Below are 26,947 nucleotides of genomic sequence, written 5' to 3'. Positions count from 1 at the left end.
TTATTATTGTACCGCTGCTGGCAACCCAAATACCACCGACCTTGGTTGTGTGGCAATAAAATTATTTCTATTCTATTCTATTTGAGGCCAGTTCATTGGCTATATTTAAGAGTGAGTTAGATGTGGCCCTTGTGGCTAAAGGGATCGGGGGGTATGGAGAGAAAGCAGGTACAGGATACTGAGTTGGATGATCAGCCATGATCATATTGAATGGCGGTGCTGACTCGAAGGACCGAATGGCCTACTCCTGCACCTATTTTCTATGTTTCTATGTTTTAAGAATCCTCAGTGTTTGGTCCACAAGGCTGACCAATGTTTCCATGGATAAAGATCGAGTCATAGTCATACAGCATGGAAACAATCCTTTTGGCCCAACATGCCCACACCAACATGTCCTATCTACACTAGTCCCACCTGCCTGTGTTTGGCCATATTCCACTCAACCTATCCTATCCATGTACCTGTCTAAATGTTTCTTAAATGTTGCAATAGTGCCTGCCTCAACTACCTCCTTCGGCAGCTCGTTCCGTACACCCACCACCCTTTGTGTAACAAAGTTACCCTTAAGTTTTCTATTAAATTTTTTCCCCCTCACCTTAAAACTACATCTCAATTTCCCTACTCTGGGCAAGAGACTGCACGTTTACCAGATCCATTCCGCTCATGAATTTGTACACCTTTACAAGATCACCCTTCATCCTCCTGCACTCCAAGGGATAAAGTCCTAGCCTGCTCAACCTCTTCCAATAGCTCAGGCCCTCGAGTCCTGGCAATATCCTCGTAAATCTTCTCTGCATCTTTTCCAGCTTGACGTGTTTCCTATAACATGGTGCCCAAAACTGAACACAATAAAACACGTTGGCCTCACCAACGTCTTATATAACTGCAATATGGCCTCCTGACCTCTATACTCAATATTCTGGCTGATGAAGGCCAATGTGCCAAGAGCCTTTTTCACCACCCTATCTGCTTGTGTTGCCACTTTCAAGGAACTATTTACCTGCACCCCCCCCCCCCCCCCCACCCAGAGCCCTATTGTTCACTGTGTAGGCTCTGCCAATGTTAGTGCTTCCAAAATGCAACACCTCACACTTCCCTGTCTTAAATTCCATCAACTATTCCACAGTCCACCTGCCCAACCGATCAAGATCCTGCTGCAATTTTTTAATACCAATTTTCACTATCTACAGTACCACACACTTTTGTGTCACCTGCAAACTTGCTAATCATGCCATATGCATTCTCATCCAAATCATTGAAACAGATGACAAATGGTAATGGGCCCAGCACCGAACCCTGAGGCACACCACTAGTCACAGTCCTCCAATCCGAAAAGTAACCTTCCACCATCACCCTCTGCCTCTTCCCATTAAGCCATTTTTCTATCCATTCAGCTATATCTCCTTGGATCCCATGCACTCTAATCTCCCAGAGCAGCCTACATTGTGGAACATTGTTGAATACCTTGTTGAAATCCATATATACGTCTACAGCTCTGCCCTCATCAACCTTTTTTGGTTACATCTTCAAACAACTCATTCAGAACAAATCAAACCTCCTGCATGTTTGTGACTGAATCCTTTAACTTCTCAGCAAAAGTAAATAGTGTGGCCTTTCAGCCGTTCACCTACTCTTTGCTGCTCTATCTTAAATATATTTAATGACGTCCTCCACAACCATCTGTGGTAGAAAATTTGATAGGATCATGAACCTCCAAGAGCAGGAATGTCTCCTCCCTCAGTCCTAAATGTCTTGTCCTGCTTTCTGAAACTGTGATCCCTAGTTTTAGCCCCTACAGTTATCTATATTTTAATGAGATCTCCACTCATTCTTCTAAACTCTGGCAAGTAAGGGCCTAATAAACATAGACACAAGGGATGCAGATGCTGGTTTATTTTTTTTAAAAAGCACAAAGTAAGGCAGCAGGTAAGGCAGCATCACTGGAAGACAAGAATAGGTGGCGCTTTGGGTCGGGAGCCTTCTTCAGACTGATTGGAGTGGGATGGTAGGGGTGGAGAAAGTGGAAGAAAGGCAAGGGCAGGACAATGCCAAGCAAGTGATAGGTGGTAACACATTTATCTGTTTTGTAGTAAATGCCTACTATTTTCTGTGTGCTTAAGCAAAGCAAGAATTTCATTGTCCTATACAGGGACACATGACAATAAACTCACTTGAACTTGAACTTGAGGGGGTTTCATCGTTATTTGTAGATTTAAAATCTCACAGAAATGTTGCTCATTGACCAGGCATTCGGTCACCTGCCCCAATATGTCTAATATAACCTGACACATTTTGTTTGTCTCTATATCCTCCTATGAAGCTCTTTAGGACTTTTTAATGATATAAATGAGTAATGTAAATGCAAGTTAATGGTAAACTGTCCCATACATCTCATCTGTTCTATGCGTCCATTTACAATACTTGATAGATTTAATTGAAAACCCACATTGACAGGAGCAGCACAAATCGAAGGTGCAATCCTATCACTCAATGAGTAGAAAATAATTTCAGACAGCAGCCATCCCCTATTAACATACAAAGGCATCAAACACTGGGTCACAACAATCTATTTTGCAGATTTTTTAAAGCAAGAAACAAGAAACAAATAACATTTTGCATAATTAGAGGGCATTTAAAATAAATTAATACAACCCCAAATAGATTTCAATTCCAGGCATCAGGCTGAGTTTTTATAAAATGGAAATCAAAATACGTTCATCAGTATAGTGGCCTGGTTTATTCTGGAGGGTTGGACATGCCAGCATTTTGGATTGCAACCTGGATGCCCTGTTGGGAGTGGTTTTAGAAGAACATTAATTGCTCTAACTCGCGATGTTCAGCATTTTGTTCTCTGTCAGCTGGAGTTTTGTTAAAATACCAGTGGACGCATCTCATGAATTAACCCTGACAGGTGTACAGACTAAAGACTTGGCTAACCTTCCTCCTCCTCTGCTCCAAAGGAGGGCTGTCTGGCAGCATCAGCTTCAGAAACTCTTCTTTGGTGAAGGTTTGCTGGGATTTACTGAGAGGGCTCAAATCCTGTACCAAGGCCTGATGTTGACTGGAACCAGTTATTTCTGTTACATCACCGTACAACCTCCTGGAGCAAGAAAAGATGAAAAGCAACACGTTGATACATACTGGTGCTTAATGGTTGTAGATTTTGAACAATGCCATTCGCATACAGAAGTGCAGTGCTTTATCAAGACAAAATTAATTCATTTATCAGATAAAGAGTTAACTTGACAAAGCACTGCACAATTCAAGAAAACATATTAAAAAGATATATTTTGCAGTTGATTTGAATTGGTTTTAAGGAAGTCTAGCATTATTCTGGTACATTAAGGATCCTATTGCAATTATTTTTCAGTTTTAGCCTGTTATTTATCTTGTGTCTGTATCACTATTCTTTACATCACTTACCAAAACAAAAGGCACTACTTCTCAGGGACAGGGAAGGGATGCATTCAGTAACAGTGAAGTGACTGATCCTCGGGATGATAGACATAGGTCATTGTGAGGCAATCGTCTCGTGTGACTGGGTAGTGGTTGATGGGGTGGGATAGATTACCGGGCAATATCCCAGTACGGAGAACAACAACAGCTGAGGTATAGAAACAACAAAAACAATGAGGTGTTGAATGTCATACAACATGTGTGTTGGTGGGAGGTGGCTGGGATCAAAAACACATGAACTTCAAGTGGTCATCTCTTAAAACACGAGACACTCCATGGTGAAGCATAACACCAAGGTAGAATACCCATGACTATAAAAGACTGATAAACAATTTACACTAAGACCACAGGATAGTGTCTTACACTAAAACATGCAATGCAATCAAGTGCAAATGTAGAAATTCTACCATCTCATGCAATAATAAAAATTGCTAACTAGTAACTTCAAGAGCGTCAAAAGTGTTTAATTGCCATACATACCAGCAATGGAACAATTAATTTACTTGATGCAGCTTCACAGACCCATTAACACAATACCACACAATACAAATAAAAATATAATCAATAATACAATGAATTAATAATCAGTAATGCCAGGCAACCGGACCATAATAGTACATAGGTTTTGCTAATATTGTGGTAATATTGTGCTGTGTTCAGAGTCTGATGGTTGCTGAGAAGAAACAGTTCTTGATCCTGGGGGTCATGGCTCCTGTGCCCCTTTCCTCAATGGTAGTAACAAAATAAGAGTGTGACCAGGGTGGTGTGGGTCTTTGATGATATTAGCTGTTTTTTTGAGGCAGCGCCTCCTGTAAATCTCTTTGATGGTGGGCAGGTCAATACCCACGATGGACCAGGCAATGTCTACTACTTTCTGCAGCCTCCTTCGTTCCTGGGTGTTCGAGTTATTGAACTAGTCCTTAATGCTTTCTATTGTACATCTGAAGAAGTTCGATAAAGTATTTGGAAACATTCCAAATGTCCTCAATCTTCTAAGGAAATAAAGACATTGATAAGCTTTCTTTGTGATTGCATCAATGTGCTGGGCATAAGACAGATCTTCAGAGATATGTACATCCACAAATTTGAAACTTGACTCTATTGCTGTTCTGTCAATGAAGACAGATTCATGGCCTTGATTACCTTCAGGATCCCTTCCTTAAGTCAACAATCAGCTTCTTGGTTTTGCTAATGTTGACAGCAAGCGTGTTGTTCTGGCAGCATTCAACTGATTATCAATCTGCCTCCTGTATTCTGACTCATCAATACTAATTTTTCATCCTACAACCTAAACCTAATTTTATTGGTCTTGTGTATTTGTGTTTAAGCATTGTGTTCAGTTTTAGGCACCATGTTATAGGAAAGATATTGTCAAACTTGAAAGGGCTTAGAGAAGATTTACGAGGATGTTGTCAGGACTAGAGGGTCTGAGTTATAAGGTGAGGTTGAGTAGGCTGGGTCTCTATTCCTTGGAGCGCATGAGGATGAGGGGTGATCTTATTGAGGTGTATAAAATCATGAGAGGAATAGATCAGGTAGATGCACAGTCTCTTGCCCAGTGTGGGGGAATCAAGGACCAGAGGACATAGGTTTAAGTGAAGGGGAATCGATTTAATAGCAATCTGAAGGGTAACTTTTTCACACAAAGGGTGGTGGGTGTATGGAACGAGCAGCCAGAGGAGGTAGTTGAGTTAGGTACTATTGCAACGTTTAAGAAACATTTGGACTGGTACATGGATAGGACAAGTTTGGAGGGATATGGACCAAACGCAGGCAGGTGGGACCTGTGTAGCTGGGACATGTTGGCCGGTGTGGGCAAGTTGGGCCGAAGAGCCTGTTTCCACACTGTATCACTCCATGACTCTATGACTATGACTCTAATTGGTCACCTCAGAAAGGGAATGTAAGTAAGTCAATTTGATCTCATGGGACTGCTTATATTTCCAACAGCCAAATAGCATGAAGTAACTCTGCAGTTAATTTTTATTTAGAATCAGGAGGCCCGCAATCTTCTGAGAACCAGATCTCGGACATTCAAGTCAGGTGACACCGATTCATAAAATAAATTCAGATACGACCTTGATAAAGCCATCAAAAAGGCTAAAAGGGACTTTCACTCTAAACTGGAGGACGAGATGGACATGTAGCGGTGTGGAATGAGCTTCCAGTGGAAGTGGTGGCGGCAGGTTCGTTGGTATCATTTAAAATAAATTGGATAGGCATATGGATGAGAAGGGAATGGAGGGTTATGGTATGAGTGCAAGCAGGTGGGACTAAGGGAAAAATGTTGTTCGGCACGGACTTGTAGGGCCGAGATGGCCTGTTTCCGTGCTGTAATTGTTATATGGTTATATGGTTATAGTTGTAGCAGGGGTTGCACACCATCACTTCCTACAAGGCAACAGCTCATGTGACAGCAAGGCATCACTGCCGGGCAAGCTCACTGTGTTCTCTGCATGCTTTGATAGGGAAAACACTGATGTGTCTTCCTGGGCCTCCATAGCCCCTGATGGTATTACAATCTCAGTTACCGAGGCTGACGTCAGAAGATCCTTCAGAAGGTAGCCTCCCGGCGAGTCGCGCCTCGCTACCTCAGCAATGAGAACGGGCCCGGAAAGGTTGCCACCGAGCCCGGCCTCTGCTCATCTCATGCAAGGAGGAAGATGGGCCGAGGGCCGGTAAGCAGACTGACGGCAGGAAGCAGGGCACGACCTCGACAATGGACAGGGCTACTGGAGGCCTGCAGCAGCCTGGGCCTCAGCCTGGCGAGCCAACCGCAAGATCACCCCATGGATCGGGAACTTTAGAGGGGGTGGAAGGAGACGGTGACCATGGAAAAAGGGCACGTTGACAGGATCCAGGAGAGGATCTTACCTTCCGCACCCTTGAGGCCCGCTGTGGAAGGTGGGCCCCCCAGGTATCTTGTCCATGGGGAACGAACGACCGGAATGGAGGAGGTGATGGCTGCAAGGCGCATTTTAACCCGCTGTAGCTGACTATAAAATGGCGCCTCTTGCATATGGACTCGATGGGCTGTTCTGTACCGACTGGGGCGATTGTGCTTATGTATGGGGATAGTCTTGCTGAGCTGTATACAAAAAATGTATTTCACTGTACCTGGTACACGCGACAATAAAGAAACCATTGAACCATTGAGGAGGATGAACTCTCGGAAAGCGTCTGGACTTAATGGTTTACCAGGACGTGTTCTCAAAACTTGCGCGACCAACTGCTGGAGTTTTTTGCGGACATCTTCAACCTCTCATTACTGAGGTCGGAGGTTCCCACCTTCTTTGAAAGGTCATCAATAATACCAGTGCCCAAGAAGTAAGAATAAGGTGACATGGCTCCAGAACTATCAGCTGGTGGCACTAATATCCTGCCTTGATTGCACTAAGGATTTGGGACTTCCTTTTTGTATTTGCACTATATTCAGGACATATGACCATAAAACACTTTTGAATCTTTTGAAATCTAGCAACTTTGGAGCCTCTGTTCAAGACATTAAATTCATTCCAACTTCTTTGTTGAAACAGCAAACCTATATGTCTGAGAAATAGCTTGTAAAGGTATTGGCAGTTCTCCTTCAGAATGGTTACTTTAGACACATGGCAAATCATTTAAAATTGCAAATCATTGCTCCTATATACCATTCAAGGACACATTTTGTCAGTTACACATAGGCTTTAAAATCTATATAGACATTCTACTATTTGCAAGAATATAAAGTGAAATAACACATTTCCCAGAACCTTAAATTTGTCACATTCGCAGAAACGAAGAGTGTGAAATTAATTGTTTTTGAAAAATAGCTACGGATCGGCAACAATCTCCTAAATATGATACCTATGTAAATACTTTACTGTGGGTACAAAGCTCAAAATATATCTGTGGAAGTACAGTCAACTTCACATATGACCATAAAATCGAGGAGGATCTTGGTGAACTGATACTTGTTTAAAAAAAGGTTCCTGCTTGGGAATCTTTTTTAAGAAAGGCATGTTAACTTTGGAGAAATCTTTTGTTTTATGGCGACAGAATTTTATTCACTGGGTTCCATGTAGAAATCACTGTTGAGATTTTTTTCTCTTACCAGTTTAAATCTTACCATCTATTTAACAAGGGTGGCTAAAACTAGATGGCATTGGTTTGGCGGAGCTGGCGACCTCGAGGCTCAGGAGGCAGAGCCCGCCGGGACTCGCACTGAGCTCGCTCCCGTGAGGACGGCCCGGCTCGGGGCTGGAACAGGGCTTTCGTGAGGGGCTGTGACGGCCGGCCCGAGGAAGGAACGGTGCTCCCGTCGGAGTAGCCGAGCTCGGGGAGGTACGGCGTTCCCAGCGCGAGGGAGGAGCGGTGCCCGGTCGGGGCGGCCCAGCCTGAGGAAGGAGCGGTGCCCGGTCGGGGCGGCCCAGCCTGAGGAAGGAGCGGTGCCCGGTCGGGGCGGCCCAGCCTGAGGAAGGAGTGGTGCCCGGTCGGGGCGGCCCAGCCTGAGGGGGGAGCGGCGCCCGGTCGGGGCGGCCCAGCCTGAGGAAGGAGCGGTGCCCGGTCGGGGCGGCCCAGCCTGAGGGAGGGGCGGTGCCCAGTCGGGGCGGCCTGGCGCGAGGGAGGAGCGGCGGCCTGGCGCGAGGCTGAGACGGCGGCAGCACTCACGTGAGGGCGATCCGGCTCGGGGCTGGAACGATGCTCCGGGGGCTGGGACGGCAGTTCTGGTGGCGGTGGCCTGAGACCGGGGGTTCGGCCGCGGGCCAGCGGCTGCGTCAGCAGGTCTGGTGAGCGGCTGCTTCGACTACCCCGGGCTTTGAGCCGCGGGGACAGGTTTTAACATCGCCCGGGGGGTATCGCCTCAGCGCAGAAGGAGAAGAGGAGGGAAGAGACTGCAGCCCTAAGACTTTTGCCTCCATCACAGTGAGGAGATGTTGGGTGGACTCACTGTGGTGGATGTTAATATGTGTTTATTGTTGTTTTTTATTGTATTGTATTATATTATATGTATGACTGCTTAAATTTCGTTCAGACTTCGGTCTGGATGACAATAAAAGGCTATTCTATTCTATTCTATTCTATTCTATTTAAGGTGGGAGTGGGAGGAGGTTTAAAGGAGATCTGAAGAACACAAAGAGTAGTTGGTATTTGAAACAGGCTGCCAGAGTTGGTGGTAGAGGTAGGTTTGAGAGACATCTGGACAGATACATTAATGAGCAGGGCACAGAGTGAAATGGAAATAGAATTAATGCAGGTAAGTTGCATTAATATAGGTAACCAGATGGTCGGCACAAATGTGGTGGGCTAAAGGGCCTGTTTCGAAGTGGTACACTCTATGACTAAGTGCTGGGTTTTCATGAACGTGCAGTTTTGTAGCAAAGAAAGATTGGAATAAAAGAAAGGTTTTGAGGACTCTTTCAAAGATGGTGGTGGCCAGGATTCTCTATTGGTTCAGATAATTTTCCACTGAAACATTATGCTGCATGTTGGGTTACCTCCAGACCTGACCATACCAATGCTCTCCTGATCAGCTTCTTACCTCCTATATCAACTCTTCGGCCCGTTATGTTAATTTGGTTCAAGTTTGTTCAGCCATTACACCAACTCTCCCATCTACGCTGACATTCACTTTAATAGTGCTTCAGCTTTTAAGTTATCATCCTTGTTTACAGGTCATGTCTTGGGTCATGTCTTGGGATCATTTTATCGACGCCCCCTAGCCATTCCATCATGTCTGACCACCCCTTTAAATGCCCCATCATCGGTGTCCTTGTATTGAGCTGCTGAGACCTAAGCCTTAGAATTCTCATCCCCCCCCGCCCATCCTCCCCGAATCTCAGCTCACTGCCTGACTCCATTACTTTAACAAAAACCTAGATACCTGCCTGAACCTCTGGTTATCTGACACAGCCAGACCAACACCTTCTATTGGTCAGTGCTACCTGCTCAGCCACTCGGGAGGAGCAACAGTGTGGCAAATTGTTACTGGTGAATGAATCCAAAACAATGGATTACAGAACCTTAAAAATAGAGCAAAGCTGTTGAAGGGAAATGACAGGAGATCTACACACAGAGGATGGTGGAAATCCAGAACTCCTCCCTCCAATAAGCTGTTGAGAGTGGAGGTCAATTAAAATTCATAAAGTGTCAAAACTGCACGATAGATTTTTCAGAGCCAATCTAGAGTGTAATTAAGGTAGGTAACAGTGTGGAGGAACTTTCAGACAAGATCTTTCTGATTGAAGTGTCAGGTTTGAGGGGCAGAATGGCATGCTTCTTTAATTTAGAGATACAGCGCAGAAACAGGCCCTTCAGCTCGTCCATGCCAATCCCCTACACACACTAGGATTGGAGATGTTCTGTAGAAATGTTACAGTGAAAATCTATTAAAAAAACAGAAAGTTGATATCGAGTGTCAGCAACCAGAACTGAATGTAATTGACAGTAAAGTGCTCTTTAACAATTACACTGAATAATAAGGATGGTAAGAGTATCAGCACATTTTTCTAATGCATATTTAATTGGTATAAAGAGTAGAATGCATATTACTCCCTCCTAAAGTTGTCAAAAGTGTGTTTTTAAAAAAAAGGTGCTAATAATATTCAAAATTATACAGTGCCTCATTAATGTTTGCACCCTGGCACCAAGTCACTGCACTCTGAGAACCCTACCTGTGCTGCTGGAACAGAAGACATACAGAAGCAATGTGTTGTTCAGTCGCATCATTCATGAACACCTCATTTGCGTTTTAGTTATAGAGATACTGCATGGAAGCAGGCCCTTTGGTCCACCTAGTCCACACCGACCAACCTGTACACTAGTTCTATGCTACACACTAGAGACAGTTTGCAGAAACCAATTGACCTACAAACCTGCACGTCACTGGAATGTGGGAAGAAACGGAGCACCTGGAGGAACCCCATGTGGTCAATGGGAGAACACACAAAATACGTACAGACAGCACTCATAGACAGGATCAAACCCAGGTCTCTGGCGCTGTGAGGCACCAGCTCTTCCGCTGCACCACTTTGTCGCCCCGCCTAATCAAATATTGTTCCTCTTTTTTAGAGACAAATTAAGTTAAACATGCCACGCAGACAAATCGCTGACCTTCCGTTACACTCAATGTGGCTCATTGTTCTCGAGCAGCCTACGCTGTATTTGCACCAGTTATGTCAAGCTCATCAACATTAGCTCATTTGTCAATTTAAGTCAGATTTGGGTTTGAAACACGTCATGCTTAATTGTATTGCGGTATCACAGATAATAATGTACTAGTCTAACACAATTTCAAAAAGCATTGTTTTGAATTGTTTCATCATGGAAATATCCTGTAATGTCTTTACTAAATAAACAATATGAATTATTTTCTGCTTGGCACAGGAGCAAATTTGGGAACTTTAACAGAGTATCTACCTTCTTGAAAGGCCAATCATTAAAAAAAGATTATTATTATAAGCAGGATTAGTTCAAAGAAAGGTATAACGTTACAACAACTTGAAAGCCACCACAATTTTAAGTAATACTTCCGATAGAATGTAATTGCCGAACTACAAATTTACCCATTAGACAACGGTATTCCTTTCAACTGAGTCACTAACCTTCCACAATCAGCCATCTCAGACTCCTCAAGTGTAGGGCTTCTGTCTAACTTCTTCCAGCCAATGACGTATTTGTTGACAGGACCTTGACAATGATATGATCCTGATAAAGACCCAAGCATTTGTTGACTATTGTTCTGAGATACTATGTAGACTTTTGATGCATCAAGCGATCCGCTGGTTTTAGAACCACGAGGTGCTGGGCTTCCTGAATGATGAGAACCACTAAAGAAACAAGTTTATGGGAGGAATGGAAAAGAGTTGGCATAGAGTTAACAATTAGAACTGATGACTACTCCAGAGCTCGTTACTGATTAGGTTAATTATTTACGCCAGCAGCATTGTTTACAGTAATCTTAAATCATGATCACAGAATATTTAGATATGTAGCACAAAACCATTTTTGGACCACGGTGAAGAGGCTCTTCTGCAAAGTGCGATGGAATGGTTTTGGATTTAGAGAAGTAAAAAAGTCAAAATCATAATCAATTGAGGTATGAATGTTGCAAGAAGGGAAGTGCAAGTTTAGGTGGATTGACAACAAGAAGGGAGTGATTGATCTTCCTTGGATATGTTTTTTTCATACAACCATGGCATTGATGCATTACAGATGGGAGATGCGAATGTGGCTTTGGATTCTAAAGTATATTTGGCAGATCCATTACTGAGGACAACAAACCTATCCAACAAGAATTTGACTTTACATAAAATTTCTCTCCAGTGCAATATTAGAGTAAAAAATCCTTATCGTTTTCATCGTTAAAGTTTAAAAGTATGCATCTTTTGTACCCTATTTAATATATGTTGCCATCTTACAAATCCACACTAACCTTTTCTGCAATTTCATTTTTTCCATCTCTAACCAGTTATCTGCTACAATATTGGTATATCCCTTACTTAAGCCACAAATGACAGCTGTTCAGCATTACAGACCTATTGGTATTTATCGAGATTGTTGGAAAATTAGAGTGTATATTCAGTCAGACTACATTGCACTGGGGTAAAATGAAGATTATTAATTCAACTGCATAGCATTTCAAAAATTGAAAAATCACTTTTCACAAACAGTTATTGCAAAAACAAAGAATTAAGTCCTGCATGGATACATGAGTGTTTGACAGGGCAGCAATTGGCTAATCAAATGGGAAAGATTAAAATTACTTTAACGCAAGTAGTTGTCATCATTTTAAATGAACTTTCTAAAAGTATGGTTGAAGCAGATTCAAAAATTAGGTGGGGAGGAGTGGGGTGGAAGATTTCTGGAGCATGGTAAAAGACAGGAGAGTGAATAATTGTATAGCTCTTTCAGAGCAGACATTGGAACAATGAACAAAATGGTTTGCAGTACAAGGTTCTATAATGAAAGAAAACTGCCTGTAAATATTGTAGTGACGAGTTTACATAGCACTTTAATCCTGGCAATTCAATTCACGGATGCTTTCATAAACCTTCCAATTTTAAAACATATGGAAAATTGTTATTCTTCGTGTATTTTAGAAAGTATTCATATGACTAAAGATAGGGTTAACCTCCCATAAAGAGGACTGTTAGAGCATGGAATGCTTGCCATTGGGATTTACTGAAGCAACAACCGTTGCATCTGTCGAGGCAGAATTGGATAAATATTAGAGCAAGAAGTGGGGTCAAGAGCAAAACTAGTCAGTGGAATTAGTTTGGATATGACAAGGCAAAGGAGAGATTTAAACAATGTGATTAGTTTGATTATAATAAGTAGCTGGCGACAGAGTGGGCAAGGAAAATTTGGGACTGAAACATTTTGGGCGACTTTAGGGCAAATGAATATGTTTTAGAATGATGCAAGGCTAGGAAGAAAAGGTGGAGTACAGAATAGGTTTTGGATTGATCTAATGCCGGTGAGGAGGAATAACTTTACCTGAATTTTCCTGTCAAGGTTCAGTACAAATGGCCCAAATGGTCCCCAACAATAATCCAGGATTGCCATACTTTAATGTTATGATTTCCAGAATGGTCCAATGGAATCCTGAGAGTTTACATTTTCCAACACAAACACAGCAAGATGTTGTTCCCCATTAATCAGTGACATGCAACTTTTAGTTGGTAGTTTGTGACACTATATATGCACTGTTTTTTGTAGTGATAATTTACTTATATGTGGTATATGCAGTAAGGTCACTGGATGGCCGCAATCATTAAAACACACTGTACCTGGAGTGTGATGAGATCTCGCTTAGATCACCAGTACTTCCTTGGGTGGCAAGGCCAGCGGAAATGGCAGCAGCATAGTTGTGAACGGCATAAGATTTTGCTTGTCCATCTTCAGGCCCTCCATCTTCTGTGTGCTCCCCCCACTGCACCATCTGCTCTGCTCTGCTCTGGACAGCCGACCTGTTTCCAGTCAAATGAACAGTGGCCATCAATGGTGCTGGGATACAGGGATTTGTGTCGATCCCACTGTCGGTGGAGGCCCCTTTAATGTACGTCAATCCAAGTAATTCTGGATCCATTAAGTCACCTGAACCAAACTGCTTGTCATCACTATTGCTGGAGGCATTGCTGGAGAGAGTATTACTGCTGGAATGGCTTGAACAATTATTATCTGTAATCTAAGAGTAAGGAATAAAAGTTAACACACAACCTAAGAATTGAATGTGGTTCTGAATTTAAACATATTTAACTACAATTTTATCCTAATAATCCCCTCGTGTTTGGGCCAAGTGTATCACATTCCTGTGACAAGATTAATAGCATTTTTTAGTTTTCCATTGGTATTAATAGTTTAAAAAATTGCAATATACAAATGGAACTGCCAATTATAGGCAAAATATTGTTTTCAATTAGAGCATCAAGCTACAAAAATATATAGTGGTGTATTTGCATTATAAGACCCATTTAAACTATATTCATAACCATTGGCTTTAAATGTCTGTGTTTGAACTTAACTATACCCAAAAGGAACCCAAGAACCAGGTTCAGCCTGTGAACATGTTAATTCACAAAAAGGCTGTATTGTAGTTAATGCAAAACAAGGCGTTGGTTCAAATATAGGATAATAAGCAAGTTTCTATGGCCTTTCCCAAACTAATTTTACAAAGGGATAATTCATCATCGAATTCAATAATTGCATTCATCGACATAGTTACCTTTGACACAAAGGGTGTGTGAGATTGATGGAGCTTTTCTTTGTTGGCACTAATGCTTTCTTTGAATTTCAATGAAAAAGTGAAGCCACTTATGCTAATTGTTTCTAATTAAATTGAAAATGATTGGGAGGAAATGCCCGATGGCACGGTTAGAATAAACATCCAATTTGCTCCACACATATTTTTGATTCTGAGGCAATTAAATTGTAAATGTAATTATCTGGAGCAGAGCAATATTTACCTTGTTAAAGGAAGGATAGCTCGGGTCAATATGTGATGAGAAATTGGAAATGATGAATGGATTCACAATTTTATTGTGCACAGCAATCAGAGCCCAACTTCACTGGTGCAATTCAAACATTGCTCTCACCAACCGAAGACACCAAAGGGTGGGAGCGGAAGTCAAGAGTAATCAGGAGTACTTAATGCCAAGTTTACAAACATAATCCTTCCCTTGCAGATAGACCCAAAATGCATGAGTAACGCAGCGGGACAGGCAGCATCTCTGGATAGAAGGAATGGTTGACATTTCAGGTCGAGACCCTTCTTCTGTCTGAATTACTCCAGCATTTTGCGTCGGCAGTTCCTTCCTACATCCTTCTCTTGTAGACACAAAACGCTGGAGTAACTCAGCGGGACAGGCAGCATCTCTGGAGAGAAAGAATGGATGACGATTCGGGTCGAGACCCTTCTTCTTACACATCCTTCTCTTGTAGTTCATTTAACTGTACTGAGTAGTCCGGTTTCACACCATACAAGAGGAATAAAATTCACAGAGCTAACCGTGGCGTTTGGCTAGATAACTAACATGACAGGCTTGGCAAAGGAGATTGTAAGGGGCAAACACTGTCAATGTCCACAGTGAAGGCCTGGACTCACTCTCTATATTCCCCATTCCATTTATAAAATGTGACCAAATGGAGATTTGCACAAAGTACAGCCAAGTTAAATGAAGCTCAGTGCAAAGCACATCAACGAGGTACAATAGCTCAGTGCAAGGCACATCAATGAGGTACAATAGCTCAGTGCAAGGAAGTGGAGGTCAGTGCAGTACGTGATATGTAATCAATGCTCAGCGCACATTGTAGCACAGGTACTGGGAGCTCAGCACAGTGAGAAACACAGATCTGTCATTGATGTAATATGTACATGCATATAATGTTTGTCTAAATAAATTAGTTTTTTTAGATATTCTCCCTCCTAACATTCACATGACAACTCTTGCCCAGCCTGAGCCAGAGAACTTCATTATTTCGGTTCAAAATTTTCCAATTCACTTAATTCTCTTCCATTGATGAAGAATCAGTAAATCATCTTATATGGTCCCTTATATGTCAAATGCCAAATGATAGCTTGACCATATAAGGTGAGGAGAGGACAGCGGTAGTATTGCAAGCTGGAACTGCGAAAACAGAGCAAACATAAAACCACTAATGACATTTTGGCAATAATGAGTGAATCTTACGTGTAAAATTTTATTTGGGGACTCTTTGCCCATAGTTTCCCTTTGCAGTCCTTTGTAGGAGCTCAGCATTTTTGTTGAAGGAACATGCCATCTTGCTTCTGAAAGAGAAACATTTAAAAAAATGCTGTAATCAGTTCCTTTTATGGTCAGAGATTAAAAGCAAGACAGAGCGCTCAAAATTACTGGCAAAATGTCTATGCACATTTTGACTAGCAGTACATTCAATATTTTTTTTCATAATTCTCTCCATTTTGTTAGCTGTGACTCAATAGTTTGTATTGTCACTTCAGAAATAAAAGGTTCTGGATTCAAATCTTGAGCACATAAGCTGAGGCTGACGTTCCAATGCAGATTTAAGGAGTGCTACAGTGCCCTCCATAATGTTTGGGACAAAGACACATTGTTTATTTATGAATTGTGTACTCCACAATTTGAAATTTGTCATAGAAAAAAAATCACATGTGGTTAAAGTGCACATTGCCAGATTTTATTAAAGGGCATCCTTATACATTTTGGTTTCACTATGCAGAAATTACAGCTGATTATACATAGTCCCCCCATTCAGGGCACCATAATGTTTGGGACACATGGCTTCACAGGCGTTTGTAAGTGCTCAGGTTTGTTTAATTGCCTGCAGGTATAAGTGAGCTCTCAGCACCTAGTCTTTCCTTCAGTCTTTCCATCACCTTTGGAAACATTTATTGCTGTTTATCAACATGAGGACCAAAGTTGTGCCAATGAAAGTCAAAGAAGCCATTGTGAGACTGAGAAACATGAATAAAACTGTTAGAGACATCAGCCAAACCTTAGGCTTATCAAAATCAACTGTTTGGAACATCATTAAGAAGAAAGAGAGCACTGGTGAACTTACTAATCGTAAAGGGACTGGCAGGCCAAGGAAGACCTCCACAGCTGATGACAGAAGAATTCTCTCTATAATAAAGAAAAAAACCCAAACACCTGTCCGACAGATCAGAAACACTCTTCATGAGTCAGGTGTGGATATGTCAATAACCACTGTCCGCAGAAGACTTCATGAACAGAAATACAGAGGCTACACTGCAAGATGCAAACCACTGGCTAGCTGCAAAAATAGGATGGCCGGGTTACAGTTTGCCAAGAAGTACTTAAAAGAGCAACCACAGTTCTGGAAATAGGTCTTGTGGGCAGATGAGACGAAGAGTAACTTATATCAGAGTGATGGCAAGGGCAAAGTATGGAGGAGAGGAGGAACTGCCCAAGATCCAAAGCATACCACCTCATCTGTAAAACACGGTGGTGGGGGTGTTATGGCCTGGGCATGTATGGCTGCTGAAGATACTGGCCACTTATCTTCATTGATGATATAACTGCTGATTGTAGTATCATAATGAATTCTGAAGTGTATAGACACATCCTATCTGCTCAATTTCAAACAAATGCCTCAAAATTAATTGGCCAGTGGTTCATTCTACAGCAAGACAATGATCCCAAACATACTGCTAAAGCAACAAAGGAGTTTTTCAAAGCTAAAACATGGTAATTTCTTGAGTGGAAAAGTCAATCACCCGATCTGAACCCAAATGAGCATGCCTTTTATATGCTGAAGAGAAAACTGAAGGGGACTAGACCCCAAAACAAGCATACGCTAAAGATGGCTGCAATACAGGCCTGGCTGAGCATCACCAGAGAAGACACCCAGCAACTGGTGATGTCCATGAATCGCAGACTTCAAGCAGTCATTGCATGCAAAGGGACAGATGTCTTGTCCAATATTTATTTCTCAATCAACATCAGTTTAAAGCAGCACTAATATTGGAACAATTTTGGCATGCATTAATCATTATTTTGTTTAACACATTGCCTCAGCAACCACATGTCAAAGATACTTAATTGGTTAAAAAGGTCCATGGCATTTTCTGAAAGAAAAATGTGAGGTGACACAGTGGTGCAGCGGTAGAGTTGCTGTCTTACAGCACCAAAGAGCTGGGTTTGATCCTGACCATGGGTGCTGTCTGTACGGAGTTTGTACATTCTCCCCGTGACATGCTTGGTCTTTCTCCGGGTGCTCTCGTTTCCTCCTGCACTCCAAAGACGTACAGGTTTGTAAGTTAATTGGCTTTGGTAAGATTGTTAATTATCCCTAGTGTGTGTAGGATAGTGTTAGTGTGCAGGGATCGCTGGTCAGCACGGACTCAGTGGGATGAAGGGTCTGTTTCCTCGATGTATCTTTAAACTAAACTTAAACTACAATGAAAGGCACTATATAAATAAACATCTTCCTTTTTGTTTTACTGCTCTGGGGGGTGACTTGTTGGAGTATATATGATTATGAGAGGCATAGATAGAGTGGATGGTTAAAATATTTTCCCCATGGTACAGGTATGAAAAACAAGTCCATAGTTTTAAGATGAAATGAAAAATAGGAGTTTTAAAAGAGACCCAAGGAGCAAGTACTTTTTTTTTACACAGAGAGTGGTTGATATTTGGAACAGGCTGCCAGACATGGTTGTTGAATCAGACCCAATTACAATGCTTAAGAGACATTTATACAGACACTTAAACAGGCAAGGCATGTAAACATAAGGTTCCAATGTGGGCAACTGGAACCAAAGGCACGAAAAGCAGCAAAACTACATGACTCCATGCAATACGTTAAAACTTTGAAGGTTCAATATATTGAGCAACACAAATGTCGGATGAGTGACAACCATAACATCATAATGGCTCGATTGTAATCATGTATTATCTTTCTGCTGACTGGATAGCATGCAACAAAAGCTTTTCACTGTACCTCAGCACATGTGACAATAAAATAAACTGTAATAATACTCAAGGACACATTAAATGATTAACAGTTGCCAAATTCTTACCAAATTCATTCCAAAAGCAAGACTTACCAACACTTCTGGTCCTCTCCAACGTACCATCTCTTTCTCTTGGCCCATCATACTCTGTCAGTGCACTAGTGGAACCTTGGTGATCATGTAGAACAGGTGATTGGCACCTTTTAATTACAAGCAGAATGATTTTTAATATCAACACCAGGCATATTTATCAATTTTCTGCAGAGAGTGATCACAACCTAGAAAGATAAGCCTACGTGTATACAAAGCCAATATTGATGTTGTCATTGCGCTGCCCATTGCAATGTTTTACATACACTATTTGTGTGCAGCAAGATTAAATTTGTATTTACAAACATTTCATCACTTCATCAAAACTCCTGAAGCCAATGCTTTCATTTTGTAGCAGTCATTTTATGTGTAGGCAAACATAGCACTCAACTTTCAAAGAACAAGCTCCAGAGATGAATCAGCTGACTGATTGCTGATGCAGTGCTGGTTAAGGAATGAACAAAACACTGCATGAATTCTTTCATGGCACTGAATAGGCAAGTAAAGTTTGAAGTGATCATTAATTGAGAGGTTGCGTTGACATAAATCTCTGCTATTGACTGATAATGTCTTCTGAATTCGAAACCTAAGTAAAACTCTAGTTATTCATCCTCAGGAGATGTTATCATTGATTACCCCGCACAACAACAGAGAGCAGAGTTCAAAAGTAATGCTTTGGCTGTGAAATGCTTTGGGAATTTGTGGTCAATATTAAAGCACGTTGTCCTTCTTTAATTATTAAGTGAATTATACGCCTGCGCTCCCTGGCAAAAATGAATTTCTTAGTGTAAGCTAAGATGGTTGATGCAAACGTACAGCACACATTAACCAAATACAAAAAGCTCAGTCAGAACTTCGGGCGGTATAATGGTGAAATTGTACAGTGATGGAACGTGCCAGAGACTGGATTCAATCTTGACCTCAAGTGCTGTTTGTGTAGAATTTGCAGGCTCTCTCTGTTACTGTGTGGCTTTCCTTCTGGTGCTCTGGTCTTCTCCCACATACCAAAAAACTGTGGTTGATAGGTTGAATGGCTACAGAAATTGCCCCGGGTATGTGGGTGAGTATTGAGTCAGAGGAGAGTTGATGGAAAAGGAGGAGCATAAAATGGGGACTGATGATTTGGAATGGACTTATTGGGTTGAAGAACCTGCTTTCTGCTGTATTTCTCTGAGATCATCTCCTCATGAACCAATTATAATGCTTTCAAAATAGTCATTGCATGCTCTAAAGGATTCCGTAATTATAATATGTAAGAAGAAACTGCTGTTGCTGGTTTAAACTGTAGACACAAAAAGCTGGTGTAGCTCAGTGGGACAGGCAGCATCTCTGGAGAGGAATGGGTGACGTTTTGGAAGAAGTCTGAAGAAGTGTCTCGACCCGAAACGTCACCCATTCCTCCTTAATTATAATAACCTATCCTTTATTGGAAAGTGGCAAATTAGAAATTACAAAATGGCATTTAGTACAAATCACACTTCAATCAGATTAACAGTAAAGGATTGTTCTTTCAACTTAAATGCAAAGTAAAGCCTATGTTTACTTATCTACCTCCAGGGAGCACAGAAATCTCTTGCATTCTCCAGAAATCAATCGAAAAAACATCTTGCCCATCTCTGAAAAATGCTCAATATTTTATCTCCAATTTCCTACAGTTAAGTAGTAAACTCATTTCCTACATTTACGCAACACAGTCATGTTCCACATATAGATCAATTGGTCGCAGTAGACACCAGATCAATTTAAACTAAACAGCAAATTAAAATAAAAGAAGTAGGTTGAAAGAAAGTCTTTCAAAAGTATATAGTGATGACATTGTGTAAAACTTGAAGCACGTGCTCTAAACTGACAAGTGATGCGGTGATGGGGAGTGCTACATTGTCAGAGGAGTGCTGCTTTGTGATTGTTGCTGGTTCTTAGGTGAGATGTTAAACTGAGATCCCATCTGTCTGTAATAACTCCCATTGTACTAGTTGAACAAGGGATGGGTAATTGTCCCTTGTGTTCTGGTAATACCTAATTTATAGTAGAATTGATTATCTTGTCAAGCTTGTCCACAGGAGTGAGTGCTGCATCTCTTATATTAAACCAACAAATACAATTCAAAAGTACGTGAAGAGCATTGGGATAGTCAGAGGTCTTGGAAGGTATTATAAAAATGCAGCTTTTTGGAGCATTCTAATATTCCTAATAAAGTAAATCTGTCTCACTTTGAATGGTCAAATATAAAATATGTCCTGTAACATTAGATTATATCATCAAGAACATTTAATCACATGCATCTGCTATAAAAACACTTGAAGACCATGAAATAATCTAAACATTTTGAAAATATTTACTTTGGTCTCAAAAAATAAATCAACTAGCGTTTTCTGTGTTTTTAAATATCTTGTGATTAGCTAGATTTGAGACGTTGTACACTTTGTTGTATCCTTTTGAAGCCTGCTGACAAATGTCCCTGGCCCGAGAAAGGATTTTTATTAGGAATTAGGAAGAAATGGCACATAGAATGCTACCCTCGCTTCATCATAGATTCATAGTTATCCAGCACGGATATGCCGACCAATGTCAACTTTATACAAAATTCCGTCTTGATACAGGCCACCCCCCAGATTGTGACCGTCTGATTTATGGACACCCATAGTCACAAACGAGCTCCCATAATATTATTAAATTTCATAAGTCTGACATTGGTACATACATTAATTCCAACAAATAGCAGAAGTATTCTCTCTCTGCACTTTTAGTCTTTCTTATTCATCTTATGTGCTTTTGATGCAATTCATTACAATACCGTAAAGGTATGGTTACAAGTGAGTAATTTCTGTGTATCTTCGAACATGAACAAATTGACTTATGGACGTCTGTAAAGCCGGAACCTGTTCATTACTCTGGAACAACCAGTATATATTTGATTTAGTTTGTTACAGTATAACAAATAATTTTAAAGTGATGTAGTTTTAACATTTCCTCAAAAGCATCTGCAGAGAGTGTACAATATACATCTACCAGCTAGTTATTGAAAACTGTACCCATTTAATTTTAAGTGGATTGCCTTGTTTGGTAAAATACCCTTTCATTAATTGGCTGGTAGAATTGCCAGAGCTGAAGCAATATTTGAGACCTTCCGCATGCATCTCTAAGTTATTATGGTAGAATCTGTGGAGCGTTCAGGAGACCAAACTCAGCTTTCTGTAAATACAAGTTGAAAGTAATTGCATACCCATCATATCCAGATTGTTGCCTCCAATGACTACTGCCACTTGGCCCCGGATCACTGGAAGATGACTGGTTGCTGGGCGAGCTTCTGTAATGTTGACTGGAATCACCAACATTGGATTGCGAGAGCTGAGCATTTTCTACATCTTGCATAGATCTGTGTGCAAGAGGAAAACAAATGCTTTCAGTGTTGGGTGAAAAGAACGCTTGTTTGAAGATGCAACTCAGTGACTATTATGCACAAATAAATGTTCTTAATTTAAAGATAATTATATTACATTATACATTAAATAAATTTACAACACCAAATTGGCCATTCAGCCGACTTGACGATGAAAGTATTTATGATCCACACAAACCTTTTCATCTCGTCTTTCCGTACCAAACTATGCTTTTGTGACTTAAAACAAATGTTATTTTTCTCTTTCTGCCATTATTTGCCACCAGTATCATCCATTCCTTCCAACTTCATCAGCTCCCTATACCACCGAAAACCTAAACTGATACATTTTACAGCAACTGATACAACGCAGTTCATAAAATGGTTAATTAGAAAGGGAAGAAAGATCATACTGGTTTGTTTGTCCTAGATTTTTACAGAATGGCCAAAGTCATATGGTGGCCTGTCACTGAGTGTTTGGTTGACGATAACATACAATGGTATGTCACTTTGTGTGCAGGATGTTTAACCTGGAGCAAGAGCACTAATGTAAAAGGGATGATTATATTAATATTTAAGGGAAGATGCATGACCAGCAAAGCTGCTGCACTGAGAGACCAGTACAAACCAGCATTAAAATGTCCCACTGTTCAATGTGGAAATTTTGCCTGTTGAGCATGTTACGTTTGAAGAATCTTTGGGCAGAGAAGAGTTATGCAGACAAATGAGGCGAGTAGAGATAGGAGTTTCCATCACAAGCTTGATCATCAAGCGGCCAATATACTAAAATGTATTTTCAAGAACCTAGGTAGGTCTTTAACATGGCAGAGTGATGGTCTGGAATTTTCAGAATGACCTTAAGGAGCTTTGAGTTATGGATGCTTTCAGAATGCTTATAGAGGGGCTGATGGAGATAAAAGTCTCTCTTACGGCAAAGGGAGAACTTTGGATAGTGATAAGCTGTTCGTTCAGTCCAACAAAGGTCCACGGTAGATTACAGCCCACCACGTGACTGGGATAGGGAGAAGGCTCCAGTCTGAAGTGGCAAAGGTAGTATTGAGCCTTCAAGGTAGCAGAGGAAGGGTTTGGGATTGATCTCCAGGCAAGTAGATGTATCCCATTGTGTAAAGAAATATAAGATGAATGGTGTTCATGCAAGATTCCTTGAAGTTAGAGGAAGGTACATGTGTCACACCAGCCCACCAACCTGGATCTAATTGCATGGTGATCATGTGATTTGGGATTGGGAAGGGCAAAGTGAATAGCCTTTGATATCTGTGGAGCTTTCCCGTTTCTGGATACCCTGCATCATTCATCACAGAAACATAGAAAATAGGTGCAGGAGGAGGCCATTCGGCCCTTCGAGCCAGCACCGCCATTCATTGTGATCATGGCTGATCGTCCCAAATCAATAATTCGTGCCTGCCTTCTCCCAATATCCCTTGATTCCACTAGCCCCTAGAGCTCTATCTAACTCTCTCTTAAACCCATCCAGTGATTTGGCCTCCACTGCCCTCTGTGGCAGGGAATTCCACAAATTCACAACTCTGGGTGAAAACGATTTTTCTCACTTCGGTCTTAAATGGCCTCCCCTTTATTCTAAGTGTGCCCCCTGGTTAGTATTAGTACCACAGTATCCCTCATGCACTTTGGAAAGGATAAAAATCTGGTTCTTGAAACTGGTTGGGGTGGTTAAACAGATTGAGCTCACACCTATGGCTTCACTGGGCAGTGGACAGGGCTACTATGCTCAACAGTTACTGAACCACATTCCAGGGAGAGAACCAATGTAGTTAAGAGAGCACGTATATTAAGACAGCGATAAAAGTGAAAAACAGGAGCATTGTCTTCCAGAAAAAATATTTAACCAGTACTATCACTTCCAAATACATTCTAAAATGAACTAAAATGAAGCAACTTCAGTTGGAACAGATATCACCTCATTAATAAAAATGTACCTTGTGAAGACAAAAGATGGACGATATTCCTTTGATCAAAACTAATGCTAAACTGCAACCTTTTAAAGTACAAAGAAAATATCTGAAGCATAATCAACACAACTGACAATGAAACTGTCCTTCTTGTTTTATACAGATTGATCTATATAATAGTAGAAAGAAAAGGTCTCAAGGCTGTTGGTGCAGTCTAGGAACAATTAGGTCACATATAAAATGTTTAATACACAGCCGCGCATTTGATTAAAATGAGGAAATAATGACAATGTGAGCGGGGAGGAAATGCATCAAGTTCGACGCTGGATAATGTGCACACCTGCACTTGCTCCACGACTGATCTCAAAGCAGGGTTTAGTGTAACAAAAATATTCCTTCTACACACATACGATGAGAGGAGAGAGTTTAATTTTGACTACTTTATCCTCTATAAGTCTCCCTTCCTCTGCACCGCACTACACAGAATGGTCATCTGGCACAGAGTCAGCTTCAGTTTAGGTCTGACTGAGGAATGGGTGATCTTCTGATGCTCAGGATGCATCTTTCACCAATTCTTTTGCTCCTTCCCAATGCAAATGCAGCCAATGCTATTAACACTATAGAAAGACCATTCATCTTGTCATTTGCCTTTCTCAAAACATTGGATGATGCTACAATCCATGATTAAAAGTATTTTCTACACAATATTACCTGTGGCCCAGTTGCGGCAATCAAACCCCAGTCAGAAAACCGTGGGCTCGAGTTCCACACCAGAGATTTGAAAAGAATACAATAGACTGCCGATCCCTGAGCAATATTTAAGAGTCCCACACTCTCAGAAATATCATGTTTTGGTCCTCGGTCAGTTAAAAATAAAATTTCCCATTGCAGCATTTCGTACAGGCCTGGTCAATACTTGAAATCATGATTACAGAGAACAGATTATCTGATCATCGTCAGTGCTGACTTCCAAAGCAAGTGCAGATTTATCTTGTGTGAATCACCTAGAGGAAACTTGTGAGCTACACATAGAAGAGTTCCGCAATGCAAATGCCACCCTCTACTTGGGGAGAAGGGTTGGGGGCCAGTGGCGAAGGAGAACCGAATAAACCCAGCCTGCACAACTGCTGAAAAAACTGACAATCCTTTAAGTCATTTCCATTTATTTACCTGGCTGTCCAAAAGTTTGAAAGCGGCAGATGCTTCTGACTTCCAGAAATATCTAATAAACTCTATTCAAACAATTAAAAATCAATTATAATTAATTAACATTAAGAAAAACGCAAATCTATCATCAAGATGGAAAGAGAGCAGAGAAGATTTACAGGACTTGAGGGCCTGAGCTATAGGGTAAGATTGGGGAAGCTAAGATCTTCATCCTCAGAGCACAGGAGACTCTGGGGTGATCTTATAGAGGTGTATAAAATGATGAGGAAGATAGATTGAGTGAATGCCCAGGGGAAGAGAATCAAGAACCAGAGGACATAGGTTTAAGGTAAGAGGGGAAAGATTTAATAGGAACCATAGGGGCAACTTTTTCACTCAGAGTGTGGTGGGTATATGGAATAAGTTTCCAGAGGAGGTAGTTGAAGCTGGTACAATAAAAACATTTAAAAGACTCTTGGGCTCGTACATGAATAGCAAAGGATTAGAGGAATATGGGCGAAATTCAGACTAATAAAATAAGCTGACATAGGACATTTTGTTCAGCATGGAAGAGTTGGGCTGAAGGGCCTGTTTCCATGCTTTCTGACTATCGAAATGAACTAAATATCATTGTGAATTTTAAAAATCATCTAAATTAATTCATCATTATAATGCCTTCCACTACTCATTCTGTTTCATTGAAATGTATAGGTTCTGTCAAGTCCAACCTGTCATATCATCTCAAGTGGTGGAAAATTGCCTCTCTCTTCTGAATGAGCGTCAGATCACTCAGCAAAACCACAGAACAAGCTGAATTGCAACAATTGGACATCCACAACTGCGTAATTATTTCTAGGTTGTTGCTGGTTGCTTGGACAAACATCAGCAGTGAAGACGAGAGCACTGGACGTTTCCATACGAAATCTGGGAAATCATAGTTTGTGGAGATTGTTCTGATCAAATTGGTTGTTGAATTTCACAACATTGAGTATAAGTTTAAAATGACTCAATTGACAGTAAATACCTTGGGACAGATCGAGATTGTGAAATGTGTTATAGAAATGGAAGTCTTTTCTTTAATACACTACAAACAATTCAGTTTAAAATGTGACATGATTTCTCGAATATATTAGGTGCAGGTAATGTATAAGTGAAATGTATGTGAAATATTAAGACAATCAGGATCCATGTATGATTTTGGTGTCAATTTTATTACCAAAGTATTACTGTGGCGATGAAAGACCGATTTATCTTGCTGCCTAGCTTGCTATTTCAATTATATATGTTTTGTCATATACAAATATCTGTAATAGATAATTTAAGAAATACAGCAGACAATTCTGAAATTAGATATGTGCAGGTAATAGTTGGTTGATTTGTACATTGCATTTCTGCAAGCATTTCATAAACACAATTAGATTTCTTCACCTCCAAATGAAACAGATATTCCACACCTGCCTTGCAGCAGATGGTCTAATCCTATTAATAGAAAAAGTAAATTGCATCTCTCTGTATCGCTGATCAGACAAATCCAGAATCCCAATATGAAATCTGACACACAATGCTTAAGGCTAGAGACCTCTGGAGTGCTGATAGCCCTAGAGGACTGGTGTTACCCAGATCACTGAAGGAACTTTCAAGGTCAAAGGAGGAATGAATGATTAAAGTGGTCTATTTATTATTACTTCGATCTTGTAAACCATCGCTGTTGTCAGTGAGTGACTAATCCTTACGGTTGAAGGTGTGTTTGAATGTGTTATTGACTATTTTTTTTGAAATTCTCCACCTGTGTCTATTTTAGATAATTATGGCACTGTGGAGAGACACTGACTACAAAAGGCTTACGCTTATATAACGCATTTTATTATCTAATGCTTGCAAAACACTCCCAAACACTGAACACTTTTTAAGTGAATCTACACTGTGTGAAGCACAAAAGCCAATTCTCACATAGCCAGATCCCAAATACCATAATTATTAAGCAGTGAT

The 26,947-nt window shown here is 40.9% G+C and overlaps 1 protein-coding gene and 1 long non-coding RNA gene across 5 annotated transcripts in view; one reads left to right on the top strand and one right to left on the bottom strand.

The window, feature by feature from the left end:
- The window catches only part of sipa1l2 (signal induced proliferation associated 1 like 2), a 463,054-nt gene that overhangs the window by 65,915 nt on the left and 370,192 nt on the right, over positions 1-26,947 (bottom strand). For all 4 annotated transcript variants that reach the window (XM_033021738.1, XM_033021739.1, XM_033021741.1 and 1 more), the window contains 6 exons: positions 21,726-21,878; positions 18,506-18,612; positions 15,627-15,724; positions 13,227-13,624; positions 11,040-11,264; positions 2,938-3,100 (listed from right to left, as the gene is read on the bottom strand). In XM_033021738.1, coding sequence (XP_032877629.1) covers positions 2,938-3,100; positions 11,040-11,264; positions 13,227-13,624; positions 15,627-15,724; positions 18,506-18,612; positions 21,726-21,878 — 1,144 coding nt within the window. The remainder of the gene's footprint in view (positions 1-2,937; positions 3,101-11,039; positions 11,265-13,226; positions 13,625-15,626; positions 15,725-18,505; positions 18,613-21,725; positions 21,879-26,947) is intronic.
- LOC116973553 lies at positions 8,745-25,542 on the top strand. The gene is made up of 3 exons (XR_004412075.1): positions 8,745-8,781; positions 15,203-15,206; positions 25,533-25,542. It is a non-coding gene; the product is annotated as an uncharacterized LOC116973553 (long non-coding RNA).

This window comes from Amblyraja radiata, chromosome 5, assembly GCF_010909765.2.
Source record: "Amblyraja radiata isolate CabotCenter1 chromosome 5, sAmbRad1.1.pri, whole genome shotgun sequence".
Classification (NCBI taxonomy): domain Eukaryota; kingdom Metazoa; phylum Chordata; class Chondrichthyes; order Rajiformes; family Rajidae; genus Amblyraja; species Amblyraja radiata.
Note: the sequence above shows the minus strand (reverse complement) of the source record. Positions and strands in the feature narration are given on the sequence as shown.